The sequence below is a fragment of the Caloenas nicobarica genome, chromosome 35 (genome assembly GCF_036013445.1).
Source record: "Caloenas nicobarica isolate bCalNic1 chromosome 35, bCalNic1.hap1, whole genome shotgun sequence".
Taxonomy (NCBI): domain Eukaryota; kingdom Metazoa; phylum Chordata; class Aves; order Columbiformes; family Columbidae; genus Caloenas; species Caloenas nicobarica.
The window spans coordinates 722,615-747,579 of NC_088279.1; the positions used below are offsets into that span (position 1 = coordinate 722,615).

The 24,965-nt window shown below is 66.3% G+C and overlaps 1 protein-coding gene across 1 annotated transcript in view; it reads right to left on the bottom strand.

Annotated features, from left to right (window-relative positions):
• Position 1: 1 nt before the first annotated feature.
• Positions 2 to 24,965, bottom strand: part of VARS1 (valyl-tRNA synthetase 1) — a gene marked incomplete at its 3' end in the record, with an annotated part of 33,100 nt that continues 8,136 nt past the window's right edge. Inside the window, exons 9-27 of the mRNA XM_065654712.1 lie at positions 23,762 to 23,926; positions 22,493 to 22,574; positions 20,535 to 20,654; positions 19,400 to 19,508; positions 18,685 to 18,785; positions 17,801 to 17,891; positions 17,148 to 17,272; positions 16,016 to 16,119; positions 14,150 to 14,308; positions 13,051 to 13,141; positions 9,963 to 10,068; positions 8,861 to 8,931; positions 7,665 to 7,790; positions 4,663 to 4,767; positions 3,804 to 3,872; positions 3,299 to 3,377; positions 2,431 to 2,558; positions 1,086 to 1,241; positions 2 to 235 (exon numbers count right to left, since the gene is read on the bottom strand). Of these exons, the coding sequence (XP_065510784.1) occupies positions 2 to 235; positions 1,086 to 1,241; positions 2,431 to 2,558; positions 3,299 to 3,377; positions 3,804 to 3,872; positions 4,663 to 4,767; positions 7,665 to 7,790; positions 8,861 to 8,931; positions 9,963 to 10,068; positions 13,051 to 13,141; positions 14,150 to 14,308; positions 16,016 to 16,119; positions 17,148 to 17,272; positions 17,801 to 17,891; positions 18,685 to 18,785; positions 19,400 to 19,508; positions 20,535 to 20,654; positions 22,493 to 22,574; positions 23,762 to 23,926 (2,221 nt within the window). The remainder of the gene's footprint in view (positions 236 to 1,085; positions 1,242 to 2,430; positions 2,559 to 3,298; positions 3,378 to 3,803; positions 3,873 to 4,662; positions 4,768 to 7,664; positions 7,791 to 8,860; positions 8,932 to 9,962; positions 10,069 to 13,050; positions 13,142 to 14,149; positions 14,309 to 16,015; positions 16,120 to 17,147; positions 17,273 to 17,800; positions 17,892 to 18,684; positions 18,786 to 19,399; positions 19,509 to 20,534; positions 20,655 to 22,492; positions 22,575 to 23,761; positions 23,927 to 24,965) is intronic.

Here is a 24,965-nt window from a genome sequence, read left to right on the forward strand (position 1 = left end):
GGGTCGGGGGGCGGCAGCCGCTGCCAAGCTCCTCGGTGACGAAGGGCATGAAGGGGGCCAGGAGCCGCAGCCCCACGGACAGACACACGTACAGGGTGTCCCTGACGGACGCGGCGTCGCCGCTGTCGCCGGGGGGGTCGGCGGGGGCGTCCCCGGGGTCACTGGGGTCGCGGGGGGCGCCCCCCGTGTCCCCCGACTCGGCGGCCGCGCGGGACAGAACCGGCTTCGCGCATTCCTGGGGGCGCGGGGACGGCGGCGCTGGCAGCGGGACCCCCAGGGCCCCGAACCCCCCAGGGCCCCGAACCCCCCCAGGGCGCCGAACCCCCCCGTGGACTGTGACCCCCGGGGTCCCAGAGCCCCCCAGCGACCCCCAGGGTCCTAAAGCCCCCCCAATGACCCCCAGGGTCCTAAAGCCCTCCCAGTGACCCCCAGGGTCGCAGAGCCCCCCCCAGCGACCCCCAGGGTCCTAAAGCCCCCCCAATGACCCCCAGGGTCCTAAAGCCCTCCCAGTGACCCCCAGGGTCCCAGAGCCCCCCCCAGTGACCCCCAGGTGACCCCAGGGTCCTAAAGCCCCCCCAGTGACCCCCAGTGACCCCCAGGCTCCCAGAGCCCCCCCAAGGACCCCAAAAAACCCCCAGGCTCCCCCAGAGCCCCCCAGGGTCCCAGAGCCCCCCCCAGTGACCCCCAGGTTTCCCCAGGGTCCTAAAGCCCCCCCCGTGACCCCCACGGCCCCGGAGCCCCCCCAGTGACCCCCAGGGTCCTAAAGCCCCCCCGGTGACCCCCAGGGTCCCAGAGCCCCCCGAAGAACCCCAAAAAACCCCCAGGCTCCCCCAGTAACCCCCAGGGTCCCAGAGCCCCCCTGGTGACCCCCAGGTGCCCCCAGGGTCCTAAAGCCCCCCCAGCGGCCCCCGGGGTCCTAAAGCCCCCCCAGTGGCCCCCAGGGTCCTAAAGCCCTCCCAGCGACCCCCAGTGACCCCCAGGTGCCCCCAGGGTCCTAAAGCCCTCCCAATGACCCCCAGGGCCCCAGAGCCCCCCCGGTGACCCCGAGTCCTGTCCCCCGGCCCCGTTCCCCCCGGCCCCGTTACCAGGTACACGTCGCACAGCTCGTACACCCACAGCCCGTGTATCGCCGTCGTGGCCGCCGGGAAATCGAACTCGCCCAGAGCGGCTCCCACGGCCCCGACCGCCCGGGCCAGGCGGCTGCGGACCCAGCGCTCGGCCAGCCCCGCCCGGCCCCGCCCCTGCCGCCCGACACAGCCAATCAGCGGGGAGAACCGCCCGGCCACGCCTCTCCCGCCGGCAGGGTCAGCCAATGAGCGGGGAGAACCCGCGCCGGGACGCCCCGCCCCGGGGGCGGGGTCAGGGCTGGACTCCGCCTCCCCCCGGGTGGATTCAGTGCTTGGGTGGCCCCGCCCCTGGGGGGGCGGAGTCAGGGCGGGGGCAGCCAATGAGAAGGGAGCTCTGCCCGGGGGCGGGGTCAGGGGAGTCAGGGGTGGGGTCAGTTCTGCTCGGCCACGCCCCTGGGGGCGGAGTCAGGGGCAGGGGGGCCATGGGTGGGGTCCCAGCCCCATAACTGGGGGTTTTAGCCCCATAAGTGAAGGTCCCAGCCCCATAACTGGGGGTTTTAGCCCCATAAGTGAAGGTCCCAGCCCCATAACTGGGGTTCCCAGCCCCATAAGTGAAGGTCCCAGCCCCATAACTGGGGGTTTTAGCCCCATAAGTGAAGGTCCCAGCCCCATAACTGGGGGTTTTAGCCCCATAAGTGAAGGTCCCAGCCCCATAACTGGGGTTCCCAGCCCCATAAGTGAAGGTCCCAGCCCCATAACTGGGGGTTTTAGCCCCATAAGCGAAGGTCCCAGCCCCATATCTGGGGGTTTTAGCCCCATAAGTGAAGGTCCCAGCCCCATAACTGGGGGTTTTAGCCCCATAAGTGAAGGTCCCAGCCCCATAACTGGGGGTTTTAGCCCCATAAGTGAAGGTCCCAGCCCCATAACTGGGGTTCCCAGCCCCATAAGTGAAGGTCCCAGCCCCATAACTGGGGGTTTTAGCCCCATAAGCGAAGGTCCCAGCCCCATATCTGGGGGTTTTAGCCCCATAAGTGAAGGTCCCAGCCCCATAACTGGGGTTCCCAGCCCCACAAGTGAAGGTCCCAGCCCCATAACTGGGGGTTTTAGCCCCATAAGCGAAGGTCTCAGCCCCATAATTGGGGGTTTTAGCCCCATAAGTGAAGGTCCCAGCCCCATAACTGGGGGTTTTAGCCCCATAAGTGAAGGTCCCAGCCCCATAACTGGAGTTCCCAGTCCTATAGTCGGGGGGTCACAGCCCCATATATACGGGTGTCAGACCCATAACTGGGCCCTGGCCTCCTCACATTTGGGGTTCCCAGCCCCACGTTTGGGGTTCCCAGCCCCCCAAGTGTGGGTCCCGTACCTGGATCCCCGGGGGGGGTCTGTAGTGGGGTCCCAGCGCCCCCAGGATGAACTTCGCCCCGTTCCAGATCTTGTTGCAGAAGTGACGATAGCCCAGGACCCGCCCCACGTCCAGGTTGATGTCCCGGCCTGGGGGGGCACGGGGGTCAAGGTCAAGGTCAGGGGGGTCACTGGGGGGCTTTGGGACCCTGGGGGTCACTCAGGGTCACTAGGGGGGCTCTAGGACCCTGGGGGTTATTTGGGGTCACAGGGGGGGCTCTGGGACCCTGGGGGTTATTTGGGGTCACGGGGGGGCTCTGGGACCCTGGGGGTCACTCAGGGTCACCGGGGGGTTTTAGGACCCTGAGGGTTATTTGGGGTCACTGGGGGGGGCTCTGGGACCCTGGGGGTCACTCAGGGTCACCGGGGGGTTTTAGGACCCTGGGGGTTATTTGGGGTCACAGGGGGGCTCTGGGACCCTGGGGGTCACTCAGGGTCACTAGGGGGGCTCTAGGACCCTGGGGGTTATTTGGGGTCACAGGGGGGGCTCTGGGACCCTGGGGGTTATTTGGGGTCACGGGGGGGGCTCTGGGACCCTGGGGGTCACTCAGGGTCACCGGGGGGTTTTAGGACCCTGAGGGTTATTTGGGGTCACTGGGGGGGGCTCTGGGACCCTGGGGGTCACTGGGGGGACATGGGGGGTCTGGCGGCTTTTGGGGGATCAGGGGAGTCCTGGGGGTCCCAAGGGTCTCGTGGGGGTGAGGGTGGGGGGGGTTGGGGGTCCCGAGGTGAATTTTGGGGAGATCCCAGCGGGGGTTCTGGGGGGGGGCCCAGGAGGTTTTTGGGGGGGTCTGGGGGGAGGTTTGGGGGGGTGGGTTTCGGGGTCCCACCCTGGGCCGTGTAGGCGCAGAGGGCGAAGCGAAGGGCGTCGGTGCCGCACTCGGGGATCCCCGTGGGAAAATCCCGTTTCTGGGGGGGCGGGGGGGGGGGGGGGGGAGGGGTCAGGGTGGGGGGAGCAGCGACCCCCCCCCAGCCCCTCCCCCACGCGCCCCTCCTCCATTTCCCACACCCGCCCCTCCCCCCATGTGCTCCTCCCCCACCCCCAAGACCCCCCCCCCCAACAACCCCCCACGGCCCCTCCCCCACTCCCACAACCCCCCATTATGTCCCCAGAGCCCCTCCCCCCCATATCCCCCCCGCCCCTCCCCCCGCCCCCCCCACCCCCCCATATCCCCCCACCCCTCCCCCCCACCCCTCCCCCCGCCCCTCCCCCACCTGCCCCTCCCCCACCTGCCCCTCCCTCTCCCCTCCCCCACCTGCCCCCCCGCCCCCCCACCTGCCCCTCCCCCACCTGCCCCTCCCCCCCCGCCCCTCCCCCCCCCGCCCCTCCCCCACCTGCCCCTCCCTCGCTCTCTCCAGCTCCGCAGGCTCCAGGTTACTGTTCAACAGCTGCTGGTGCAGCTCCTGGCGGGGGGGGGACGGGAGGGGACATGTCGGGGACCCCCCCCAGTGACCCCCCCCCAACCCCCCTGTCCCAGTGACCCCCAGGGTCCCAGAGCCCCCCCCAGTGACCCCAAATAACCCCCAGGGTCCCAGAGCCCCCCAGTGACCCCAAATAACCCCCAGGGTCCCAGAGCCCCCCCCAGTGACCCCAAATAACCCCCAGGGTCCCAGAGCCCCCCCAGTGACCCCAAATAACCCCCAGGGTCCCAGAGCCCCCCAGTGACCCCAAATAACCCCCAGGGTCCCAGAGCCCCCCCCAGTGACCCCAAATAACCCCCAGGGTCCTAGAGCCCCCCCCAGTGACCCCAAATAACCCCCAGGGTCCCAGAGCCCCCCCAGTGACCCCAAATAACCCCCAGGGTCCCAGAGCCCCCCAGTGACCCCCAGGGTCCTAAAGCCCCCCCGGTGACCCCAAATAACCCCCAGGGTCCCAGAGCCCCCCAGTGACCCCCAGGGTCCTAGAGACCCCCGGTGACCCCAAATAACCCCCAGGGTCCCAGAGGCCCCCAGTGACCCCCAGGGTCCTAAAACCCCCCAGTGACCCCAAATAACCCCCAGGGTCCCAGAGGCCCCCAGGGTCCTAAAACCTCCCAGTGACCTCCAGGGTCCTAGAGACCCCCCACAGTGACCACCAGGGTCCTAAAGCCCCCTCAGTGACGTCCAGTGACCCCCAGGGTCCTAGAGCCCCCCAGCGACCCCAAGTCCTGCCCCCACGTCCCCGCACTGTCCCCAGCGTCCCCCCCGCCGTCACCTCCAGCCCGATCCCCCCGATCACGTCCAGGGGGTCGATCACGTTCCCCAGGGATTTGCTCATTTTCCGCCCGTGGGCGTCGCGGACGATGGCGTGGAGGTAAACCTGGGGGGCAGGGCAGAAATGGGGGGCACGGGGGGGTCGGGGGGTCAAATGGGGACATTTGGGGGGGTCTGTGGGGTGTTAGGGGGCAGATTTGGGGGGTCCTGCGGGGGTCAAATGGGGAGGTTTGGGGGGTCTATGGGGGGACTGGGGGGTCTTGGGGAGTTGGGGGGGGGATTTGGGGGGGTCTATGGGGTATTGGGGGCAGATTTGGGGGTCGTGGGGGAGGGTTGGGGGTGTCCAGGGGGGTTTGTGGGTCTCTGGGGGGGTTCGGGGGGCCTGGGGGGGTCAGGGTGGGTCTGGGGGTGTCGGGCACTATTGGGGTCCCCACCTCTTTGAACGGGACCCTCCCGGTCAGTGGGGTTCAGTGGGGGTTCAATGGGGTTCAATGGGGCTCAATGGGGCTCAATGGGGGTTTGTGGGTCTCTGGGGGGGTTCAGGGGCTCTGGGGGGGGTCAGTTGAGGTTTGGGGGTGTCGGGCACTATTGGGGTCCCCACCTCTTTGAACGGGACCCTCCCCGTCAATGGGGTTCAATGGGGCTCAATGGGGTTCAGTGGGGGTTCAATGGGGCTCAATGGGGCTCAATGGGGTTCAATGGGGTTCAATGGGGCTCAATGGGGCTCAATGGGGGTTTGTGGGTCTCTGGGGGGGTTCAGGGGCTCTGGGGGGGGTCAGTTGAGGTTTGGGGGTGTCGGGCACTATTGGGGTCCCCACCTCTTTGAACGGGACCCTCCCGGTCAATGGGGCTCAATGGGGCTCAATGGGGCTCAATGGGGGTTTGTGGGTCTCTGGGGGGGTTCAGGGGCTCTGGGGGGGGTAAGTTGAGGTCTGGGGGTGTCGGGCACTATTGGGGTCCCCACCTCTTTGAACGGGACCCTCCCGGTCAATGGGGTTCAATGGGGTTCAATGGGGCTCAATGGGGCTCAATGGGGTTCAATGGGGTACAATGGGGCTCAATGGGGTTCAATGGGGTTCAATGGGGTTCAGTGGGGCTCAATGGGGGTTTGTGGGTCTCTGGGGGGGTTCGGGGGCTCTGGGGGGGGTCAGGGCGGGTCTGGGGGTGTCGGGCACTATTGGGGTCCCCACCTCTTTGAACGGGACCCTCCCGGTCAATGGGGTTCAATGGGGCTCAATGGGGTTCAATGGGGCTCAATGGGGCTCAATGGGGTTCAATGGGGTTCAATGGAGTTCAATGGGGCTCAATGGGGGTTTGTGGGTCTCTGGGGGGGTTCAGGGGCTCTGGGGGGGGTCAGTTGAGGTCTGGGGGTGTCGGGCACTATTGGGGTCCCCACCTCTTTGAACGGGACCCTCCCGGTCAATGGGGCTCAATGGGGCTCAATGGGGCTCAATGGGGTTCAATGGGGCTCAATGGGGCTCAATGGGGGCTTGTGGGTCTCTGGGGGGGTTCGGGAGGTTTGGGGGGGGTCAGTTGAGGTCTGGGGGTGTCGGGCACTATTGGGGTCCCCACCTCTTTGAACGGGACCCTCCCGGTCAATGGGGTTCAATGGGGCTCAATGGGGTTCAATGGAGTTCAATGGAGTTCAATGGGGCTCAATGGGGGTTTGTGGGTCTCTGGGGGGGTTCAGGGGCTCTGGGGGGGGTCAGGGCGGGTTTGGGGGTGTCGGGCACTATTGGGGTCCCCACCTCTTTGAACGGGACCCTCCCGGTCAATGGGGCTCAATGGGGTTCAATGGGGCTCAATGGGGCTCAATGGGGCTCAATGGGGGTTTGTGGGTCTCTGGGGGGGTTCAGGGGCTCTGGGGGGGGTCAGTTGAGGTTTGGGGGTGTCGGGCACTATTGGGGTCCCCACCTCTTTGAACGGGACCCTCCCGGTCAATGGGGCTCAATGGGGTTCAATGGGGTTCAATGGGGTTCAATGGGGCTCAATGGGGTTCAATGGGGTTCAATGGGGTTCGATGGGGGTTTGTGGGTCTCTGGGGGGGGTCAGGGCGGGTCTGGGGGTGTCGGGCACTATTGGGGTCCCCACCTCTTTGAACGGGACCCTCTTGGTCAATGGGGTCCAGTGGGGGTTCAATGGGGTTCAATGGGGCTCAATGGGGCTCAATGGGGCTCAATGGGGCTCAATGGGGTTCAATGGGGTTCAATGGGGCTCAATGGGGCTCAGTGGGGGTTTGTGGGTCTCTGGGGGGGTTCAGGGGCTCTGGGGGGGGTCAGTTGAGGTTTGGGGGTGTCGGGCACTATTGGGGTCCCCACCGCTTTGAACGGGACCCTCCCCGTCAATGGGGTTCAATGGGGCTCAATGGGGCTCAATGGGGGTTTGTGGGTCTCTGGGGGGGTTCAGGGGCTCTGGGGGGGGTCAGTTGAGGTTTGGGGGTGTCGGGCACTATTGGGGTCCCCACCTCTTTGAACGGGACCCTCCCCGTCAATGGGGTTCAGTGGGGGTTCAATGGGGCTCAATGGGGCTCAATGGGGCTCAATGGGGTTCAATGGGGTTCAATGGGGCTCAATGGGGGTTTGTGGGTCTCTGGGGGGGTTCAGGGGCTCTGGGGGGGGTCAGTTGAGGTCTGGGGGTGTCGGGCACTATTGGGGTCCCCACCTCTTTGAACGGGACCCTCCCGGTCAATGGGGCTCAATGGGGCTCAATGGGGTTCAATGGGGCTCAATGGGGGTTTGTGGGTCTCTGGGGGGGTTCGGGGGCTCTGGGGGGGGTCAGTTGAGGTCTGGGGGTGTCGGGCACTATTGGGGTCCCCACCTCTTTGAACGGGACCCTCTTGGTCAATGGGGTCCAGTGGGGGTTCAATGGGGTTCAATGGGGCTCAATGGGGCTCAATGGGGCTCAATGGGGCTCAATGGGGGTTTGTGGGTCTCTGGGGGGGTTCAGGGGCTCTGGGGGGGTCAGGGCGGGTCTGGGGGTGTCGGGCACTATTGGGGTCCCCACCTCTTTGAACGGGACCCTCCCGGTCAGCGCCAGCCCCAACATCACCATCCGCGCCACCCAGAAGAACAAGATGTCGTGGCCGGTTTCCAACAGGGACCCCGGATAAAACACGGCGAGATCCTCGGTCTGGGGGCAAAAATGGGGGCTCAGGGGGTCCCCAAAACACGCGGGGGGCCCAGGAATCCCCCCCAGGCCACCCAACCCCAAAACCTGCCCGAAATCCCCCCAAAACCACCCAAAAACGGCCAACGAATCGAGGCGGAGGAGGCCGCCAAGTAGGCCCCAAAACAGGCCCCAAATAACCCAAAATGGACCCAAAATGAACCCAAAATGACCCAAAGCGGGCCATGAAATTAGCCAAAATAAACGCCAAGACTGGACCCCAAAACCGCCCAAAAATGGACCCAAAACGGCCCAAAAATGGACCCAAAACTGCACAAAAATGGACCCAAAACTGCACAAAAACGGACACCAAACCAACCCAAAATAAGCCCCAAAACAAGCCAAAATAGGCCCAAAATAACCCAAAATTCACCCAAAATAGACCACAAAATAACCCAAAATAAACCCCAAAACCGGACCCAAAAACTGGACACGAACCAACCCAAAACAGGCCCCAAAATGACGTAAAAATGGACCCCAAAATATCCAAAAATGGACCAAACCAACCCAAAATAAGCCCCAAAACGAGCCAAAATACGCCCAAAATAACCCAAAATGACCCATAATTGGACCACAAAATAAGCCAAAATAAACCCCAAAACTGGACCCCAAAACCGCCCAAAAAGGGACCCAAAATGGCCCAAAAATTGACACAAAACCGCCCAAAAATGGACCCAAAATGGCCCAAAAATGGACACAAAACCGCCCAAAAATGGACCCAAAATGGCCCAAAAATGGACACAAAACCGCCCAAAAATGGACCCAAACCAACCCAAAACAGGCCCCAAAATAACATAAAAATAGACCCCAAAATAACCCGAAATCGGCCCCAAAATGCCCCCAAATAACCCCAAACCCCAAACTGGACCCGAAATGGCCCGAAACGGCCCGAAACGGCCCAAAATGCCCCGAAACGCCCCAAAACGGCCCGAAACGCCCCGAAACGGCCCGAAATGCCCCGAAACGGCCCAAAACGCCCCAAAACGCCCCGAAACGGCCCAAAATGCCCCGAAACGGCCCGAACCGGCGCGAACCTGCTCGGGCCAGCCCAGGGCTGAGAACGGGAAGAGGCCCGAGGAAAACCAGGTGTCCAGCACGTCCTCGTCTGCCACCAGTTCACACCAGTTCACACCAGTTCACACCAGTTCACACCAACACCACTGACCCCCAGGGCCCCCAGTCCATCCCAGTCCCCCCAGTCCATCCCAGTCCATCCCAGTCCATCCCAGTCCATCCCAGTCCCCCCAGTCCATCCCAGTCCCTCCCAGTCCCTCCCAGTCCATCCCAGTCCATCCCAGTCCCTCCCAGTCCCCCCAGTCCCCCCAGTCCCCCCAGTCCATCCCAGTCCCTCCCAGTCCCTCCCAGTCCCTCCCAGTCCATCCCAGTCCCTCCCAGTCCCCCCAGTCCCCCCAGTCCATCCCAGTCCCTCCCAGTCCCTCCCAGTCCATCCCAGTCCATCCCAGTCCCTCCCAGTCCCTCCAGTCCATCCCAGTCCCTCCCAGTCCATCCCAGTCCCTCCCAGTCCATCCCAGTCCATCCCAGTCCATCCCAGTCCCCCCAGTCCATCCCAGTCCCTCCCAGTCCCTCCCAGTCCCTCCCAGTCCCTCCCAGTCCATCCCAGTCCATCCCAGTCCCCCCAGTCCATCCCAGTCCCTCCCAGTCCCTCCCAGTCCATCCCAGTCCCCCCAGTTCCCCCCAGTCCATCCCAGTCCCCCCAGTCCCTCCCAGTCCCTCCCAGTCCATCCCAGTCCATCCCAGTTCCCCCAGTCCCTCCCAGTCCCTCCCAGTCCCTCCCAGTCCATCCCAGTCCATCCCAGTCCATCCCAGTCCATCCCAGTTCCCCCAGTCCCTCCCAGTCCCTCCCAGTCCATCCCAGTCCATCCCAGTCCATCCCAGTCCCTCCCAGTTCATCCCAGTCCATCCCAGTCCATCCCAGTCCATCCCAGTTCCCCCAGTCCCTCCCAGTTCATCCCAGTCCATCCCAGTCCATCCCAGTCCCTCCCAGTCCCTCCCAGTCCATCCCAGTCCATCCCAGTCCATCCCAGTACATCCCAGTGCCCCCAGTCCCCCCAGTCCATCCCAGTCCCCCCAGTCCCCCCCAGTCCCCCCAGTTCCCCCAGTTCCCCCAGTTCCCACCTTGTCTCAACTGGATTTCCTCGGGTTTCACCCCAAATTTTTCCGCCGCTTTTTCTCGCGCCTCCTCGGGGCTGCGGCCGCTGACCCAGAACCGCCCGTCGGTGTCCTGCCCCACAGCGACCCACACACAGCCATCACTGCCCCATAGCGACCCATCGCTGCCCCACAGCGACCCACACACAGCCATCACTGCCCCACAGCGACCCACACACACCCACCACTGACCCACAGCGACCCACAGACACCCATCACTGCCCCATAGCGACCCATCGCTGCCCCACAGCGACCCACACACAGCCATCACTGCCCCATAGGGACCCATCGCTGCCCCACAGCGACCCACACACACCCATCACTGCCCCACAGCGACCCACAGACACCCATCACTGCCCCATAGGGACCCATCGCTGCCCCACAGCGACCCACACGGACCCATCACTGCCCCACAGCGACCCACACACAGCCATCACTGCCCCACAGCGACCCACAGACACCCATCACTGCCCCACAGCGACCCACAGACACCCATCACTGCCCCACAGCGACCCACACACACCCATCACTGCCCCACAGCGACCCACGCACAGCCATCACTGCCCCACAGCGACCCATCGCTGCCCCACAGCGACCCACACACACCCATCGCTGCCCCACAGCGACCCACACACACCCATCACTGCCCCATAGGGACCCATCGCTGCCCCACAGCGACCCACACACACCCATCACTGCCCCATAGCGACCCATCGCTGCCCCACAGCGACCCACACACAGCCATCACTGCCCCACAGCGACCCACAGACACCCATCGCTGCCCCATAGCGACCCACACACACCCATCGCTGCCCCACAGCGACCCACACACACCCATCACTGCCCCATAGCGACCCACACACACCCATCACTGCCCCATAGCGACCCATCGCTGCCCCACAGCGACCCACACACACCCATCACTGCCCCATAGGGACCCATCGCTGCCCCACAGCGACCCACACACAGCCATCACTGCCCCACAGCGACCCACAGACACCCATCGCTGCCCCATAGCGACCCATCGCTGCCCCACAGCGACCCACAGACACCCATCACTGCCCCACAGCGACCCACACGGACCCATCACTGCCCCATAGGGACCCATCGCTGCCCCACAGCGACCCACACGGACCCATCACTGCCCCATAGGGACCCATCGCTGCCCCACAGCGACCCACACACACCCATCACTGCCCCATAGGGACCCATCACTGCCCCACAGCGACCCACACACACCCATCACTGCCCCACAGCGACCCACAGACACCCATCACTGCCCCACAGCGACCCACACACACCCATCACTGCCCCACAGCGACCCACACACACCCATCACTGCCCCACAGCGACCCACAGACACCCATCGCTGCCCCACAGCGACCCACACACACCCATCACTGCCCCACAGCGACCCACACACACCCATCACTGCCCCATAGGGACCCATCACTGCCCCACAGCGACCCACACACAGCCATCACTGCCCCACAGCGACCCACAGACACCCATCGCTGCCCCACAGCGACCCACACACAGCCATCACTGCCCCACAGCGACCCACAGACACCCATCGCTGCCCCACAGCGACCCACACACACCCATCACTGCCCCACAGCGACCCACACACACCCATCACTGCCCCACAGCGACCCACACACACCCATCACTGCCCCACAGCGACCCATCACTGCCCCACAGCGACCCACACGGACCCATCACTGCCCCATAGGGACCCATCACTGCCCCACAGCGACCCACACACAGCCATCACTGCCCCACAGCGACCCATCGCTGCCCCACAGCGACCCACACACAGCCATCACTGCCCCACAGCGACCCACACACACCCATCACTGCCCCATAGGGACCCATCGCTGCCCCACAGCGACCCACACACACCCATCACTGCCCCATAGCGACCCACACACAGCCATCACTGCCCCATAGGGACCCATCACTGCCCCACAGCGACCCACACGCACCCACCACTGACCCACAGTGACCCACACGGACCCATAACTGACCCACACACACCCATAACTGACCCACACAGACCCATAACTGACCCATAGAGACCCATAACTGACCCACAGGGACCTGCAGGGACCCATAGAGACCCACAGAGACCCATCACGGACCCATAGGGACCCACACATTGACCCACAGAGATCCATAACGGACCCATAGAGACCCATAACGGACCCACACAGACCCACACATTGACCCACAGAGACCCATAACTGACCCAGAGGGACCTGCAGGGACCCACAGAGACCCATAGAGACCCATAGAGACCCATAACTGACCCATAGAGACCCACAAAGACCCATAGAGACCCACAGAGACCCATAGACACCCATAACTAACCCACAGGGACCCATAACTGACCCATAGAGACCCATAACTGACCCACACATTGACCCATAGAGACCCATGGAGACCCATAATGGACCCACAGGGACCCACAGGGACCATAGAGACCAATAGAGACCCATAGGGACCCATAGGGACCCATAGGGACCCATAACTGACTGTGACCCACAGAGTGACCCACAACTGGTCCAGAACCGCCCGTCCCCACCCTGTGACCCCCAAGTGTGACCCATGTTGAGACCCACAGCTGCCCCCAAATCCCCCCCAATAACCCCCTGACCCCCAACCACCCCCAGCCCCATAGCGGCCCCATAGTGGCCCCATAGCGGCCCCCTGACCCCCAACCACCCCATAGCTGCCCCATAGCAGCCCCCTGACCCCCAACCACCCCATAGCTGCCCCATAGCTGCCCCCCAACCCCCAGTGCCCCCCAATAACCCCCTGACACCCAACCACCCCCCAGCCCCATAGCGGCCCCATAGCGGCCCCCTGACCCCCAACCACCCCATAGCTGCCCCATAGCTGCCCCCCAACCACCCCCCAGCCCCATAGCTGCCCCATAGTGGCCCCCTGACCCCCAACCCCCAGTTCATGCCAATCACCCCCCGGCCCCACAGCTGCCCCATAAGTGCCCCCCAGCCCCACAGCTGCCCCATAAGTGCCCCCCAGCCCCACTGACCTCCCCGGGGGCCGTGTGGGGCTGGTCGATGGTGACGAAATAGGCCGGGATGCGATGGCCCCACCAGAGCTGCCGCGAGATGCACCAGTCCCTGTGGGGAGATGTGGGGCTGCCCCATAGCGCGGGGGGACGGGGGGCGGGGCTGGGGGGCAGGGGTTATGGGGCAGAACTGGCAGGGCAGGGGCCCCCAGGCGCTATGGGGCAGGAGTTGTGGGGCAGGGACCCCTACACTTATGGGGCAGGAATGTGGCTGTGGGGCAGGCCCAGGCTGGGGGGCTGTGCTATGGGGCAGGGCCAGGGGGCGGAGCCACGGGAGAGGGGGCGGGGCCACGGGAGGGGGCGGAGCCACGGGATGGGGGGTGGAGCCACAGGAGAAAGGGTGGGGCCAGGACCAGGGGGTGGAGCCACAGGATGGGGGCGGAGCCACAGAACAGGGGGTGGAGCCAGGACCAGGGGGTGGAGCCACAGGATGGGGGCGGAGCCACAGAACAGGGGGTGGAGCCAGGACCAGGGGGTGGAGCCACAGGATGGGGGCGGAGCCACAGAACAGGGGGTGGGGCCAGGACCAGGGGGCGGAGCCACAGGGCAGGGGGTGGAGCCACAGGATGGGGGTGGAGCCAGGACTAGGGGGTGGGGCCAGGACCAGGGGGTGGAGCCAGGATGAGGGGGCGGAGCCACAGGACAGGGGGTGGGGCCACAGAAGAGGGGGTGGAGTCACAGCAGAGGGGGCGGAGCCAGGACCAGGGGGCGGGGCCAGGACCGGGGGGTGGAGCCACAGGAGAGGGGGTGGAGTCACAGCACAGGGGGCGGGGCCAGGACCGGGGGGGCGGGGCCAGCCCCGGGGGGCGGGGCCAGGACCGGGGGGGCGGGGCCAGGACCGGGGGGTGGAGCCACAGGAGAGGGGGTGGAGTCACAGCACAGGGGGAGGAGCCAGGACCAGGGGGCGGAGCCAGGACCGGGGGGCCAGGACCGGGGGGTGGGGGCAGGACCAGGGGGCGGAGCCACAGCACAGGGGGCGGGGCCAGGACCAGGGGCGGGGCCGGTGGGGGCGGGGCCAGCCCCGGGGGGGCGGGGCCAGGACAAGGGGGCGGGGCCTCACCGGATGTTGTCCATCCACTGGAACCAGGTGCGGGCGTGGCCGGGGGGGCGGAGCCTGAGCCGCCCGTCGCGCACGGCCCCGCCCGCGGCCGCGCCCAGCTCCCCGCAGCGCAGGTACCACTGCGGCTTCAGCAGCGGCTCCAGCACGTCCCCCGAGCGGCTGCGCGCACAGCGGCCGTGGGCACCGCGACCCACGGCCACCCCCAGAGCCCCCAGAGCCACGGGGACCCACGGGGACCCCCCCAGAGCCACAGAGACCCATAGGGACCCCCCAGAGCCATAGGGACCCCCCAGAGCCACAGGGACCCATGGGGACCCCCCCAGAGCCATAGGGACCCATGGGGACCCCCCCAGACCCATAGGGACCCACAGAGCCCCCCGAGCCACGGGGACCCATGGGGACCCCCCCAGAGCCATAGGGACCCCCCAGAGCCACAGGGACCCATGGGGACCCCCCCAGACCCATAGAAACCCCCCAGAGCCACAGGGACTCATGGGGACCCCCCCAGAGCCATAGAGACCCCCCAGAGCCACAGGGACCCATAGGGACCCCCCCAGAGCCATAGGGACCCATGGGGACCCCCCCAGACCCATAGGGACCCACAGAGCCCCCCGAGCCACGGGGACCCATAGGGACCCCCCCAGAGAAACAGGGACTCATGGGGACCCCCGCAGACCCATAGGGACCCCCCAGAGCCATAGAGACCCATGGGAACCCCCCCAGAGCCATAGGGACCCATGGGGACCCCCCCAGAGCCATAGAGACCCCCCAGAGCCACAGGGACCCATAGGGACCCCCCCAGAGCCACAGGGACTCATGGGGACCCCCCCAGACCCATAGGGACCCATGGGGACCCCCCCAGACCCATAGGGACCCACAGAGCCCCCCGAGCCACGGGGACCCATAGGGACCCCCCCAGAGCCACAGGGACTCATGGGGACCCCCCCCAGACCCATAGGGACCCATGGGGACCCCCCCAGAGCCATAGAAACCCCCCAGAGCCACAGGGACCCATAGGGACCCCCCCAGAGCCACAGGGACCCATGGGGACCCCCCAGAGCCATGGGGACCCCCCCAGAGCCACAGGGACCTATAGGGACCCCCCCAGACCCATAGGGACCCACAGAGACCCCCCAGTCCCACAAGGACCCACAGAGACCCCCCCAGACCCACAGGGAACCCATAGAGACCCCCCCAGACCCATAGAAACCCCCCAGAGCCATAGGGACCCATAGGGACCCCCCAAGAGCAACAGGGACTCATGGGGACCCCCCCAGACCCATAGGGACCCATGGGGACCCCCCCAGAGCCACAGGGACCCATGGGGACCCCCCCAGAGCCATAGGGACCGCCCCAGAGCCACAGGGACCCATAGGGACCCCCCCAGTCCCACAAGGACCCACAGAGACCCCCCCAGACCCATAGAAACCCCCCAGAGCCATAGGGACCCATAGGGACCCCCCCAGAGCCATAGGTACCTCTAGAGACCCCTCAGAGCCATAGGGACCCATGGACACCCCCCAAACCCATAGCGACCCATAGGGACCCATGGGCACCCGGGACCCATAGCGACCCACAGCGACCCATAGAGACCCCCCCCAGATCCACAGGGACCCATAGAGATCCCCCTAGACCCACAGGGACCCATAGAGACCCCCCCAGACCCACAGGGACCCATAGAGACCCCCCCAGGCCCATAGGGACCCATAGTGACCCACAGACACACCCCACACCCATACAGACCATAGGGACCCCCCACTCCCATAGAGACCCATAGAGCCCCATAGAGACCCATAGAGCCCCATAGGGACCCATAGGGACCCATAGGGACCCATAGGGACCCATAGAGCCCCACGGCGCCCGCACCTGCAGATCGGCACCACCATGGGGTTCTCGGTGACCCCCCGGAACAGCCCGCGCTGCTGCAGCGCCCCCAGCACCGCCGCCCGCGCCGAGAACCGCGGCAGCCCCTGGGGGCGGGGCCGCGTCAGGACACGCCCACCCAGGGCCACACCCCCATGGCCCAGTGACCCCCAGTGACCCCCGGGCTCCTAAAGCCCCCCCCGGTGACCCCAAATAACCCCCAGGGTCCCAGAGCCCCCCAGAGACCCCCAGGGTCCTAGAGACCCCCTCAGTGACCCCAAATAACCCCCAGGGTCCTAAAGCCCCTCCGGTGACCCCCAGGGTCCTAGAGCCCCCCTCAGTGACCCCAAATAACCCCCAGGGTCCTAAAGCCCCTCCAGTGACCCCCAGGGTCCTAGAGACCCCCTCAGTGACCCCAAATAACCCCCAGGGTCCTAAAGCCCCTCCAGTGACCCCCAGGGTCCTAGAGACCCCCTCAGTGACCCCAAATAACCCCCAGGGTCCTAAAGCCCCTCCAGTGACCCCCAGGCTCCCAGAGCCCCCCAGTGACCCTGAGTGACCCCCAGGGTCCTAGAGCCCCCCCAGTGACCCCAAATAACCCCCAGGGTCCTAAAGCCCCTCCAGTGACCGCCAGGGTCCTAGAGCCCCCCCCAGGGACCCTCAGGGTCCTAAAGTTCCCCCAGTGACCCCCAGGGTCCCAGAGCCCCCCCAGAGCCCCCCAGGGACCCCCAGGGTCCTAGAGTCCCCCAGTGACCTCCAGTGACCCCCAGGGTCCCAGTGACCCCAAATAACCCCCAGGGTCCTAAAGCCCCCCCAGTGACCCCCCAGGGTCCTAGAGACCCCTCAGTGACCCCAAATAACCCCCAGGGTCCTAAAGCCCCCCCAGTGACCCCCAGGGTCCCAGAGCCCCCCCAGCGATCCCTAGTGACCCCCAGGGTCCTAAAGCCCCCCCAGAGCCCCCCAGGGACCCCCAGGGTCCTAGAGTCCCCCAGTGACCTCCAGTGACCCCCAGGATCCCAGTGACCCCAAATAACCCCCAGGGTCCTAAAGCCCCCCCAGTGACCCCCCAGGGTCCCAGAGCCCCCCAGCGACCCGCAGTCCCGCCCCCCCACACCCCCCCGGGCCCGCGTGTCACCAGGAACGGCTCGGGCACGTTCTGCATGGTCCCGTCGTCCCCGATCACCGTCACCATCTCCAGCCCGTGTCTCTGTCCCACCTCGTAGTCGGTGGCGTCGTGGGCCGGCGTGACCTTGACCGCCCCTGCGGGCACGCCCACCTCAGGCCACGCCCACCCCAGGCCACGCCCCCACCTTAGGCCACACCCCTCTTTAAGCTCCACCCCTCAGACCCCACCCCAAGCCCCGCCCGCTCTAAGCCCCGCCCCTTCCCGAGCCACACACCCCCCCCCCGTGGCCACACCCCTCCTTGGCCACGCCCACTCCGCAGCCACGCCCACTTTGAGACTCCACCCTCCAGTGACCCCAAATAACCCCCAGGGTCCCAGAGCCCCCCCAGTGACCCCCAGGGTCCTAAAGCCCCCCAGTGACCCCCAGGATCCTAGAGACTCCCTCAGTGACCCCAAATAACCCCCAGGGTCCCAGAGTCCCCCAGTGACCCCCAGGGTCCTAAAGCCCCTCCCAGTGACCCCCAGGGTCCCAGAGCCCCCCAGTGACCCCCAGGGTCCTAGAGCCCCCCCAGTGACCCCCAGTGACCCCCAGGGTCCTAGAGACCCCCCCCAGTGACCCCCAGTGACCCCCAGGGTCCCAGAGCCCCCCCGTGACCCCTCACCCGTCCCGAATTCGGGGTCCACGAAGGGGTCGTGCAGCACCGGGAGGCTCCGCCCCGTGAACGGGTGACGAACCCGACGGCCCCGCAGGTGCTGGGGGGGGGCGGGGCCACGTCAGCCACGCCCACCCCATAGGCCACGCCCCCCCCCGGGGGCACCCCAGTCGGGGGGATCTATGGGGCTGGGGGGTCTTTATGGGGCTGGGGGGTCTCAATGGGTCTCTCAGGGTTCCAGGGCTTTCTATAAGGTTTAGGGCTCTCTATGGGTCTCTATGAACTCTATGGGTCTCTATGGGTCCCTATGGTCTCTATGTGTCTCTATGGATTGCTATGGGTCCCCATGGGTCTTATGGGTCCCTATGGGTCTCTCTGGCTCTCTATGGTTCCCTGTGGGTCTCTATGGTCCCTATGGGTCCCTATGGCTCCCTGTGCGTCCCTATGGGTCTTATGGGTCCCTATGGGTCCCTATGGTCTCTATGAGTTTCTATGGGTCTCTATGGGTCTCTATGGGTCCCTATGGGTCTCTATGGGTCCCTATGGGTCCCTATGGGTCTCTATGGGTCCCTATGGTCTCTATGGGTCCCTATGGCTCCCTGTGCGTCCCTATGGGTCTTATGGGTCCCTATGGGTCCCTATGGTCTCTATGAGTTTCTATGGGTCTCTATGGGTCTCTATGGGTCCCTATGGGTCTCTACGGGTCCCTATGGGTCTCTATGGGTCTCTATGGGTCCCTATGGTCTCTATGGGTCCCTATGGCTCCCTGTGCGTCCCTATGGGTCCCTAGGGTCTCTATGGGTCTGTCTGGCTCCCTAGGGCTCCCTCTGGTTCCCTATGGGTCTCTAAGGCTCCCTCTGGGTCCCTGCGGCTCTGGGGGTCCCCGGGGTCACCTGGTACCGCGGGTCGTCGGGGTTCACGGCCACGGCCACGTCCCCCAGCATCGTCTCCAGGCGCGTGGTGGCCACGACCAGCTCCTCCCGAGGCCCCTCCCCTGGGCGGGGCCACAGGGGGCGGGGCCACAGGGGGGCGGGGCCAGAGGGAGGGGTGGGGCCACAGGGGGCGGGGTCAGTGGGGGGCGGGGTCAGTGGGGCAAGAAGGGGCGGGGCCATCGAGCAGGAGAGGGGTCAGGGAAAGGGGGCGGGGCCAGAAACAGGGGTGGGGCCACGGGGGGGCGGGGCCGGAGGAAGGGGGGCAAAAGGGGCGGGGTCAATAAAAGGGGGCGGGGCCAGAGAGGGGGCGGAGTCAGCACAGGGGGCAGAGCCCCCCCCCCCCGCCCCGAACTCCCCGCTATGGGGCAGCCGCCCCCCCACCCCCTTCCCCATTTTTAGGGGTCCCCCCACAATTTTTGGTTTCCCCCTAATTTTTAGGGTTTCCCCCCCATTTTTGGGATCGCCCCATTTTTGCGCCCCCCCCCCCCCCATTTTTGGGGTTTCCCCCCCGTTTTTGGGGTGTCCTCCTCCCATTCTTATGTTCCACCCTCAATTTGTGGGTCCCCCCCATTTTGGGTCCCCCCCATTTTTGGGGTCCCCCCCATTTTTGGGGTGTCCTCCCCCCATTTTTTGGGTCCCCCCATTTCGGGCCCCCCCCCTTTCCAGGGTCACCCACCGTCCCCCTCCAGCTCATACGCAAACGCCACCAGGACCCCGAATTCCACGGGCTCCTCGTAACCCGGGACCTTCAGCAGCGTCCGGCCCCCCAGCTCCCGCTTCTCCACCTGGGGGGCACGGCGGGGTCACCCCCACGGACAGACCCCCCAACGGCCCCCGGGACCCCCTGGGACACCCACAAACCCCTCAGTGATCCCCAGGGTCCTACAGCCCCCCCAGTGACCCCAAATAACCCCCAGGGTCCTAAAGCCCCGCCAGTGACCCTGAGTAACCCCCAGGGTCCTAGAGCCCCCCCGGTGACCCCAAATAACCCCCGGGGTCCTAGAGCCCCCCCAGCGACCTCCAGGGTCCTAAAGCCCCCCAGCGACCCCAGGGTCCTAAAACCCCCCAGCAACCCCCAGGGTCCTAAAGCTCCCCAGCAACCCCAGGGTCCTAAAACCCCCCAATGACCCCCAGGGTCCTAAAGCCCCCCCGCGACCCCCAGGGTCCTAAAACCCCAATGACCTCCAGGGTCCTAAAACCCCCCAGTGACACCCAGGGTCCTAAAACCCCCAATGACCTCCAGGGTCCTAAAGCCCCCCAGCGACCCCAGGGTCCTAAAACCCCCCAATGACCCCCAGGGTCCTAAAGCCCCCCAGCGACCCCAGGGTCCTAAAACCCCCCAGCAACCCCCAGGGTCCTAAAGCCCCCCCGTGACCCCCAGGGTCCTAAAACCCCCAATGACCCCCAGGGTCCTAAAGCCCCCCAGCGACCCCCAGGGTCCTAAACCCCCCCAATGACTCCCAGGGTCCTAAAGCCCCCCAATGACCCCCAGGGCCCTAAAGCCCCCCAGTGACCCCCAGGGTCCTAAAACCCCCAATGACCCCCAGGGTCCTAAAGCCCCCCCAGTGACCCCAGGATCCTAAAGCCCCCCAGTGACGCCCAGGGTCCTAAAACCCCACAATGACCCCCAGGGTCCTAAAGCCCTCCAGCGACCCCCAGGGTCCTAAAACCCCCAATGACCCCCAGGGTCCTAAAGCCCCCCCAGTGACCCCAGGGTCCTAAAGCCCCCCAGTGACGCCCAGGGTCCTAAAACCCCCAATGACCTCCAGGGTCCTAAAGCCCCCCAGCGACCCCAGGGTCCTAGCGCCCACCTCGATGTCGGCGATCGCGGACCTCAGGGCGCAGCTCCAGTGCACCAGGCGGGTGCTGCGGTAGATCAGCCCCGCGTCGTGCAGACGGACAAACGCCTCGGTCACCGCCCGCGACATGCGCTGGGGGGGCACGGGGGGTCAGGGGGACCCCAAAACCCCCCGGACCCAGAGAGACCCATAGAGACCCATGGGAACCCATAGAGACCCATAGAGACCCATAGGAACCCATAGGGACCCATAGGGACCCATAGAGACCCACAAAGACCCTAGAGACCCATAGAGAACCCATAGGAACCCATAGAGATGCATAGGAATCCACAGAGACCATAGAGACCCATAGAGAGCAATACAGACCCCCCCAGACCCATAGAGACTATAGGGACCCATAGAGACCACAGAGACCCCCTCAAACCCCATAGAGACCCCCCAGCCCCACAGACCCCAGCCCCACGGATCCCAGCCCCACGGATCCCAGCCCCACAGATCCCACCCCACAGACCCCAGCCCCACAGATCCCAGCCCCACAGATCCCAGCCCCACAGACCCCAGCCCCACAGATCCCACCCCACAGATCCCACCCCACAGACCCCAGCCCCACAGATCCCACCCCACAGATCCCACCCCACAGACCCCAGCCCCACAGATCCCACCCCACAGATCCCACCCCACAGACCCCAGCCCCACAGATCCCAGCCCCACAGATCCCAGCCCCACAGACCCCAGCCCCACGGATCCCAGCCCCACAGATCCCAGCCCCACAGACCCCAGCCCCACGGATCCCAGCCCCACAGACCCCAGCCCCACAGATCCCACCCCACAGATCCCACCCCACAGACCCCAGCCCCACAGATCCCACCCCACAGATCCCACCCCACAGACCCCAGCCCCACAGATCCCAGCCCCACAGATCCCAGCCCCACGGACCCCAGCCCCACGGATCCCAGCCCCACAGATCCCAGCCCCATGGATCCCAGCCCCACAGACCCCAGCCCCACGGACCCCAGCCCCACGGATCCCAGCCCCACGGACCCCAGCCCCACGGATCCCAGCCCCACGGATCCCAGCCCCACAGATCCCACCCCACAGATCCCAGCCCCACAGACCCCAGCCCCACAGATCCCACCCCACAGACCCCAGCCCCACAGACCCCAGCCCCACGGATCCCAGCCCCACGGACCCCAGCCCCACAGACCCCAGCCCCACGGATCCCAGCCCCACAGACCCCAGCCCCACGGATCCCAGCCCCACGGACCCCAGCCCCACGGATCCCAGCCCCACGGATCCCAGCCCCACAGACCCCAGCCCCACAGATCCCAGCCCCACGGACCCCAGCCCCACGGACCCCAGCCCCACGGATCCCAGCCCCACAGATCCCAGCCCCATGGATCCCAGCCCCACAGACCCCAGCCCCACGGACCCCAGCCCCACGGATCCCAGCCCCACGGATCCCAGCCCCACAGATCCCACCCCACAGATCCCAGCCCCACAGACCCCAGCCCCACAGATCCCACCCCACAGACCCCAGCCCCACAGACCCCAGCCCCACGGATCCCAGCCCCACGGACCCCAGCCCCACAGACCCCAGCCCCACGGATCCCAGCCCCACAGACCCCAGCCCCACGGATCCCAGCCCCACGGACCCCAGCCCCACGGATCCCAGCCCCACGGACCCCAGCCCCACGGATCCCAGCCCCACGGACCCCAGCCCCACAGACCCCAGCCCCACGGACCCCAGCCCCACGGATCCCAGCCCCACGGATCCCAGCCCCACAGATCCCACCCCACAGACCCCAGCCCCACAGATCCCAGCCCCACAGATCCCACCCCACAGACCCCAGCCCCACAGATCCCAGCCCCACAGACCCCAGCCCCACGGATCCCAGCCCCACAGACCCCAGCCCCACGGACCCCAGCCCCACGGATCCCAGCCCCACGGATCCCAGCCCCACGGCTCTCACGGGGTCCATGGTGAAACAGGCTCGTTCCCAATCCAGAGACGCCCCCAAGCGCCGCAGCTGCTGGTAGATCCGGTCGCCCTTTCTATGGGGAGATGTGGGGCGGCCGTGAGACAACCATAGGCTTGAGGGCAGTTGTGGGGCAGCTGTGGGGTGCTTACACAGCAGCTATTATACAGCAACTATGGGGCAGCTATAGCACAGCTGTAGGGCAGCTATGGGGCAGCTATGGGGCAGCCATGGGGCACTTATGGGGCAGCTGTGTGGCAGCTATGGGGCACTTATGGGGCAGCTGTGGGGCGGCTACTGCACTGAGCTATGGGGCAGGCACGGCACGGCTATGGGGTGGGTCTAGGGCACTTATGGGGCAGCTATGTGGCACTTGTGGGGCAGCTGTGGGGCACTCATGGGGTGGCTATGGGGCAGTTATAGGACGCCTATTGCAGAGCAGCTACAGGGCAGCTATGGGGCAGCCATGGGGCACTTATGGGGCAGCTGTGTGGCAGCTATGGGGCAGCTATGGGGCAGTTATAGGACAGCTATGGGGCACTTATGGGGCAGCTGTGGGGCGGCTACTGCACCGAGCTATGGGGCAGCTGTTGCACCGAGCTATGGGGCAGGCAGGGCACGGCTATGGGGCGGGTCTAGGGCACTTATGGGTCACCTGTGGGGCAGCTGTGGGGCAGCTATGGGGCACTTATAGGGCAGCTATGGGGCACTTATGGGGCAGCTGTGGGGCAGCTGTGGGGCAGCTATGGGGCAGTTATAGGGCAGCTATGGGGCACTTATGGGGCAGCTGTGGGGCGGCTACTGCACCGAGCCATGGGGCAGCTGTTGCACCGAGCTATGGGGCAGGCAGGGCACGGCTATGGGGCGGGTCTAGGGCACTTATGGGTCACCTGTGGGGCAGCTGTGGGGCAGCTATGGGGCACTTATAGGGCAGCTATGGGGCACTTATGGGGCAGCTGTGGGGCAGCTGTGGGGCAGCTATGGGGCAGTTATAGGGCAGCTATGGGGCACTTATGGGGCAGCTGTGGGGCGGCTACTGCACCGAGCTATGGGGCAGGCAGGGCACGGCTATGGGGCGGGTCTAGGGCACTTATGGGTCACCTGTGGGGCAGCTGTGGGGCAGCTATGGGGCACTTATGGGGCAGCTGTGGGGCGGCTACTGCACCGAGCTATGGGGCAGCTGTTGCACCGAGCTATGGGGCAGGCAGGGCACGGCTATGGGGCGGGTCTAGGGCACTTATGGGGCAGCCGTGGGGCACTCACTCGTGTTTCCAGGCCCAGACCTCCTGCAGGAAGCGCTCCCGGCCGAGCTGCTGCCGCGTTTGGCGCCGCGAGCGCCAGAGCCGCCGCTCCACCACGGCCTGCGTGGCGATGCCGGCGTGATCGCAGCCCGGGACCCACAGCGTCGTCGCCCCCCGCATGCGCTGCCTGGGGGGAGAAATGCTCTGGGGCTGGGTATCGCTTGGGGGACTCGCTATGGGGCTGAGGGACCCGCTATGGGGCTGGGAAGTGCCTGGGGGACTCGCTATGGGGCTGGGAGGTGTTTGTGGGACTCGCTATGGGGCTGAGGGACCCGCTATGGGGCTGGGAGGTGCCTGGGGGACTCGCTATGGGGCTGGGAGGTGTTTGTGGGACTCGCTATGGGGCTGAGGGACCCGCTATGGGGCTGGGAAGTGCTTGGGGGACTCGCTATGGGGCTGAGGGACCCGCTATGGGGCTGGGAAGTGCCTGGGGGACCCGCTATGGGGCTGGGGGAGGGCTGAGGAGGGTCCTTGGGGGACTCGCTGTGGGGCTGAGGGACTTGCTATGGGGCTGGGGAACCCGCTATGGGGCTGGGGGAGGGCTGGGGAGGGTCCTTGGGGGACTCGCTATGGGGCTGGGAGGTGCTTGGGGGACTCGCTATGGGGCTGAGGGACCCGCTATGGGGCTGGGAGGTGCCTGGGGGACTCGCTATGGGGCTGGGAGGTGCTTGGGGGACTCGCTATGGGGCTGAGGGACCCGCTATGGGGCTGGGAGGTGCCTGGGGGACTCGCTATGGGGCTGGGAGGTGTTTGTGGGATTCGCTATGGGGCTGAGGGACCCGCTATGGGGCTGGGAAGTGCCTGGGGGACCCGCTATGGGGCTGGGGAGGGCTGGGGAGGGTCCATGGGGGACTCGCTATGGGGCTGGGAGGTGCTTGGGGGACTCGCTATGGGGCTGAGGGACCCGCTATGGGGCTGGGGGAGGGCTGGGGAGGGTCCTTGGGGGACTCGCTATGGGGCTGGGAGGTGCTTGGGGGACTCGCTATGGGGCTGAGGGACCCGCTATGGGGCTGGGAGGTGCCTGGGGGACTCGCTATGGGGCTGGGAGGTGCTTGGGGGACTCGCTATGGGGCTGAGGGACCCGCTATGGGGCTGGGAGGTGCCTGGGAGACTCGCTATGGGGCTGGGAGGTGCTTGGGGGACTCGCTATGGGGCTGAGGGACCCG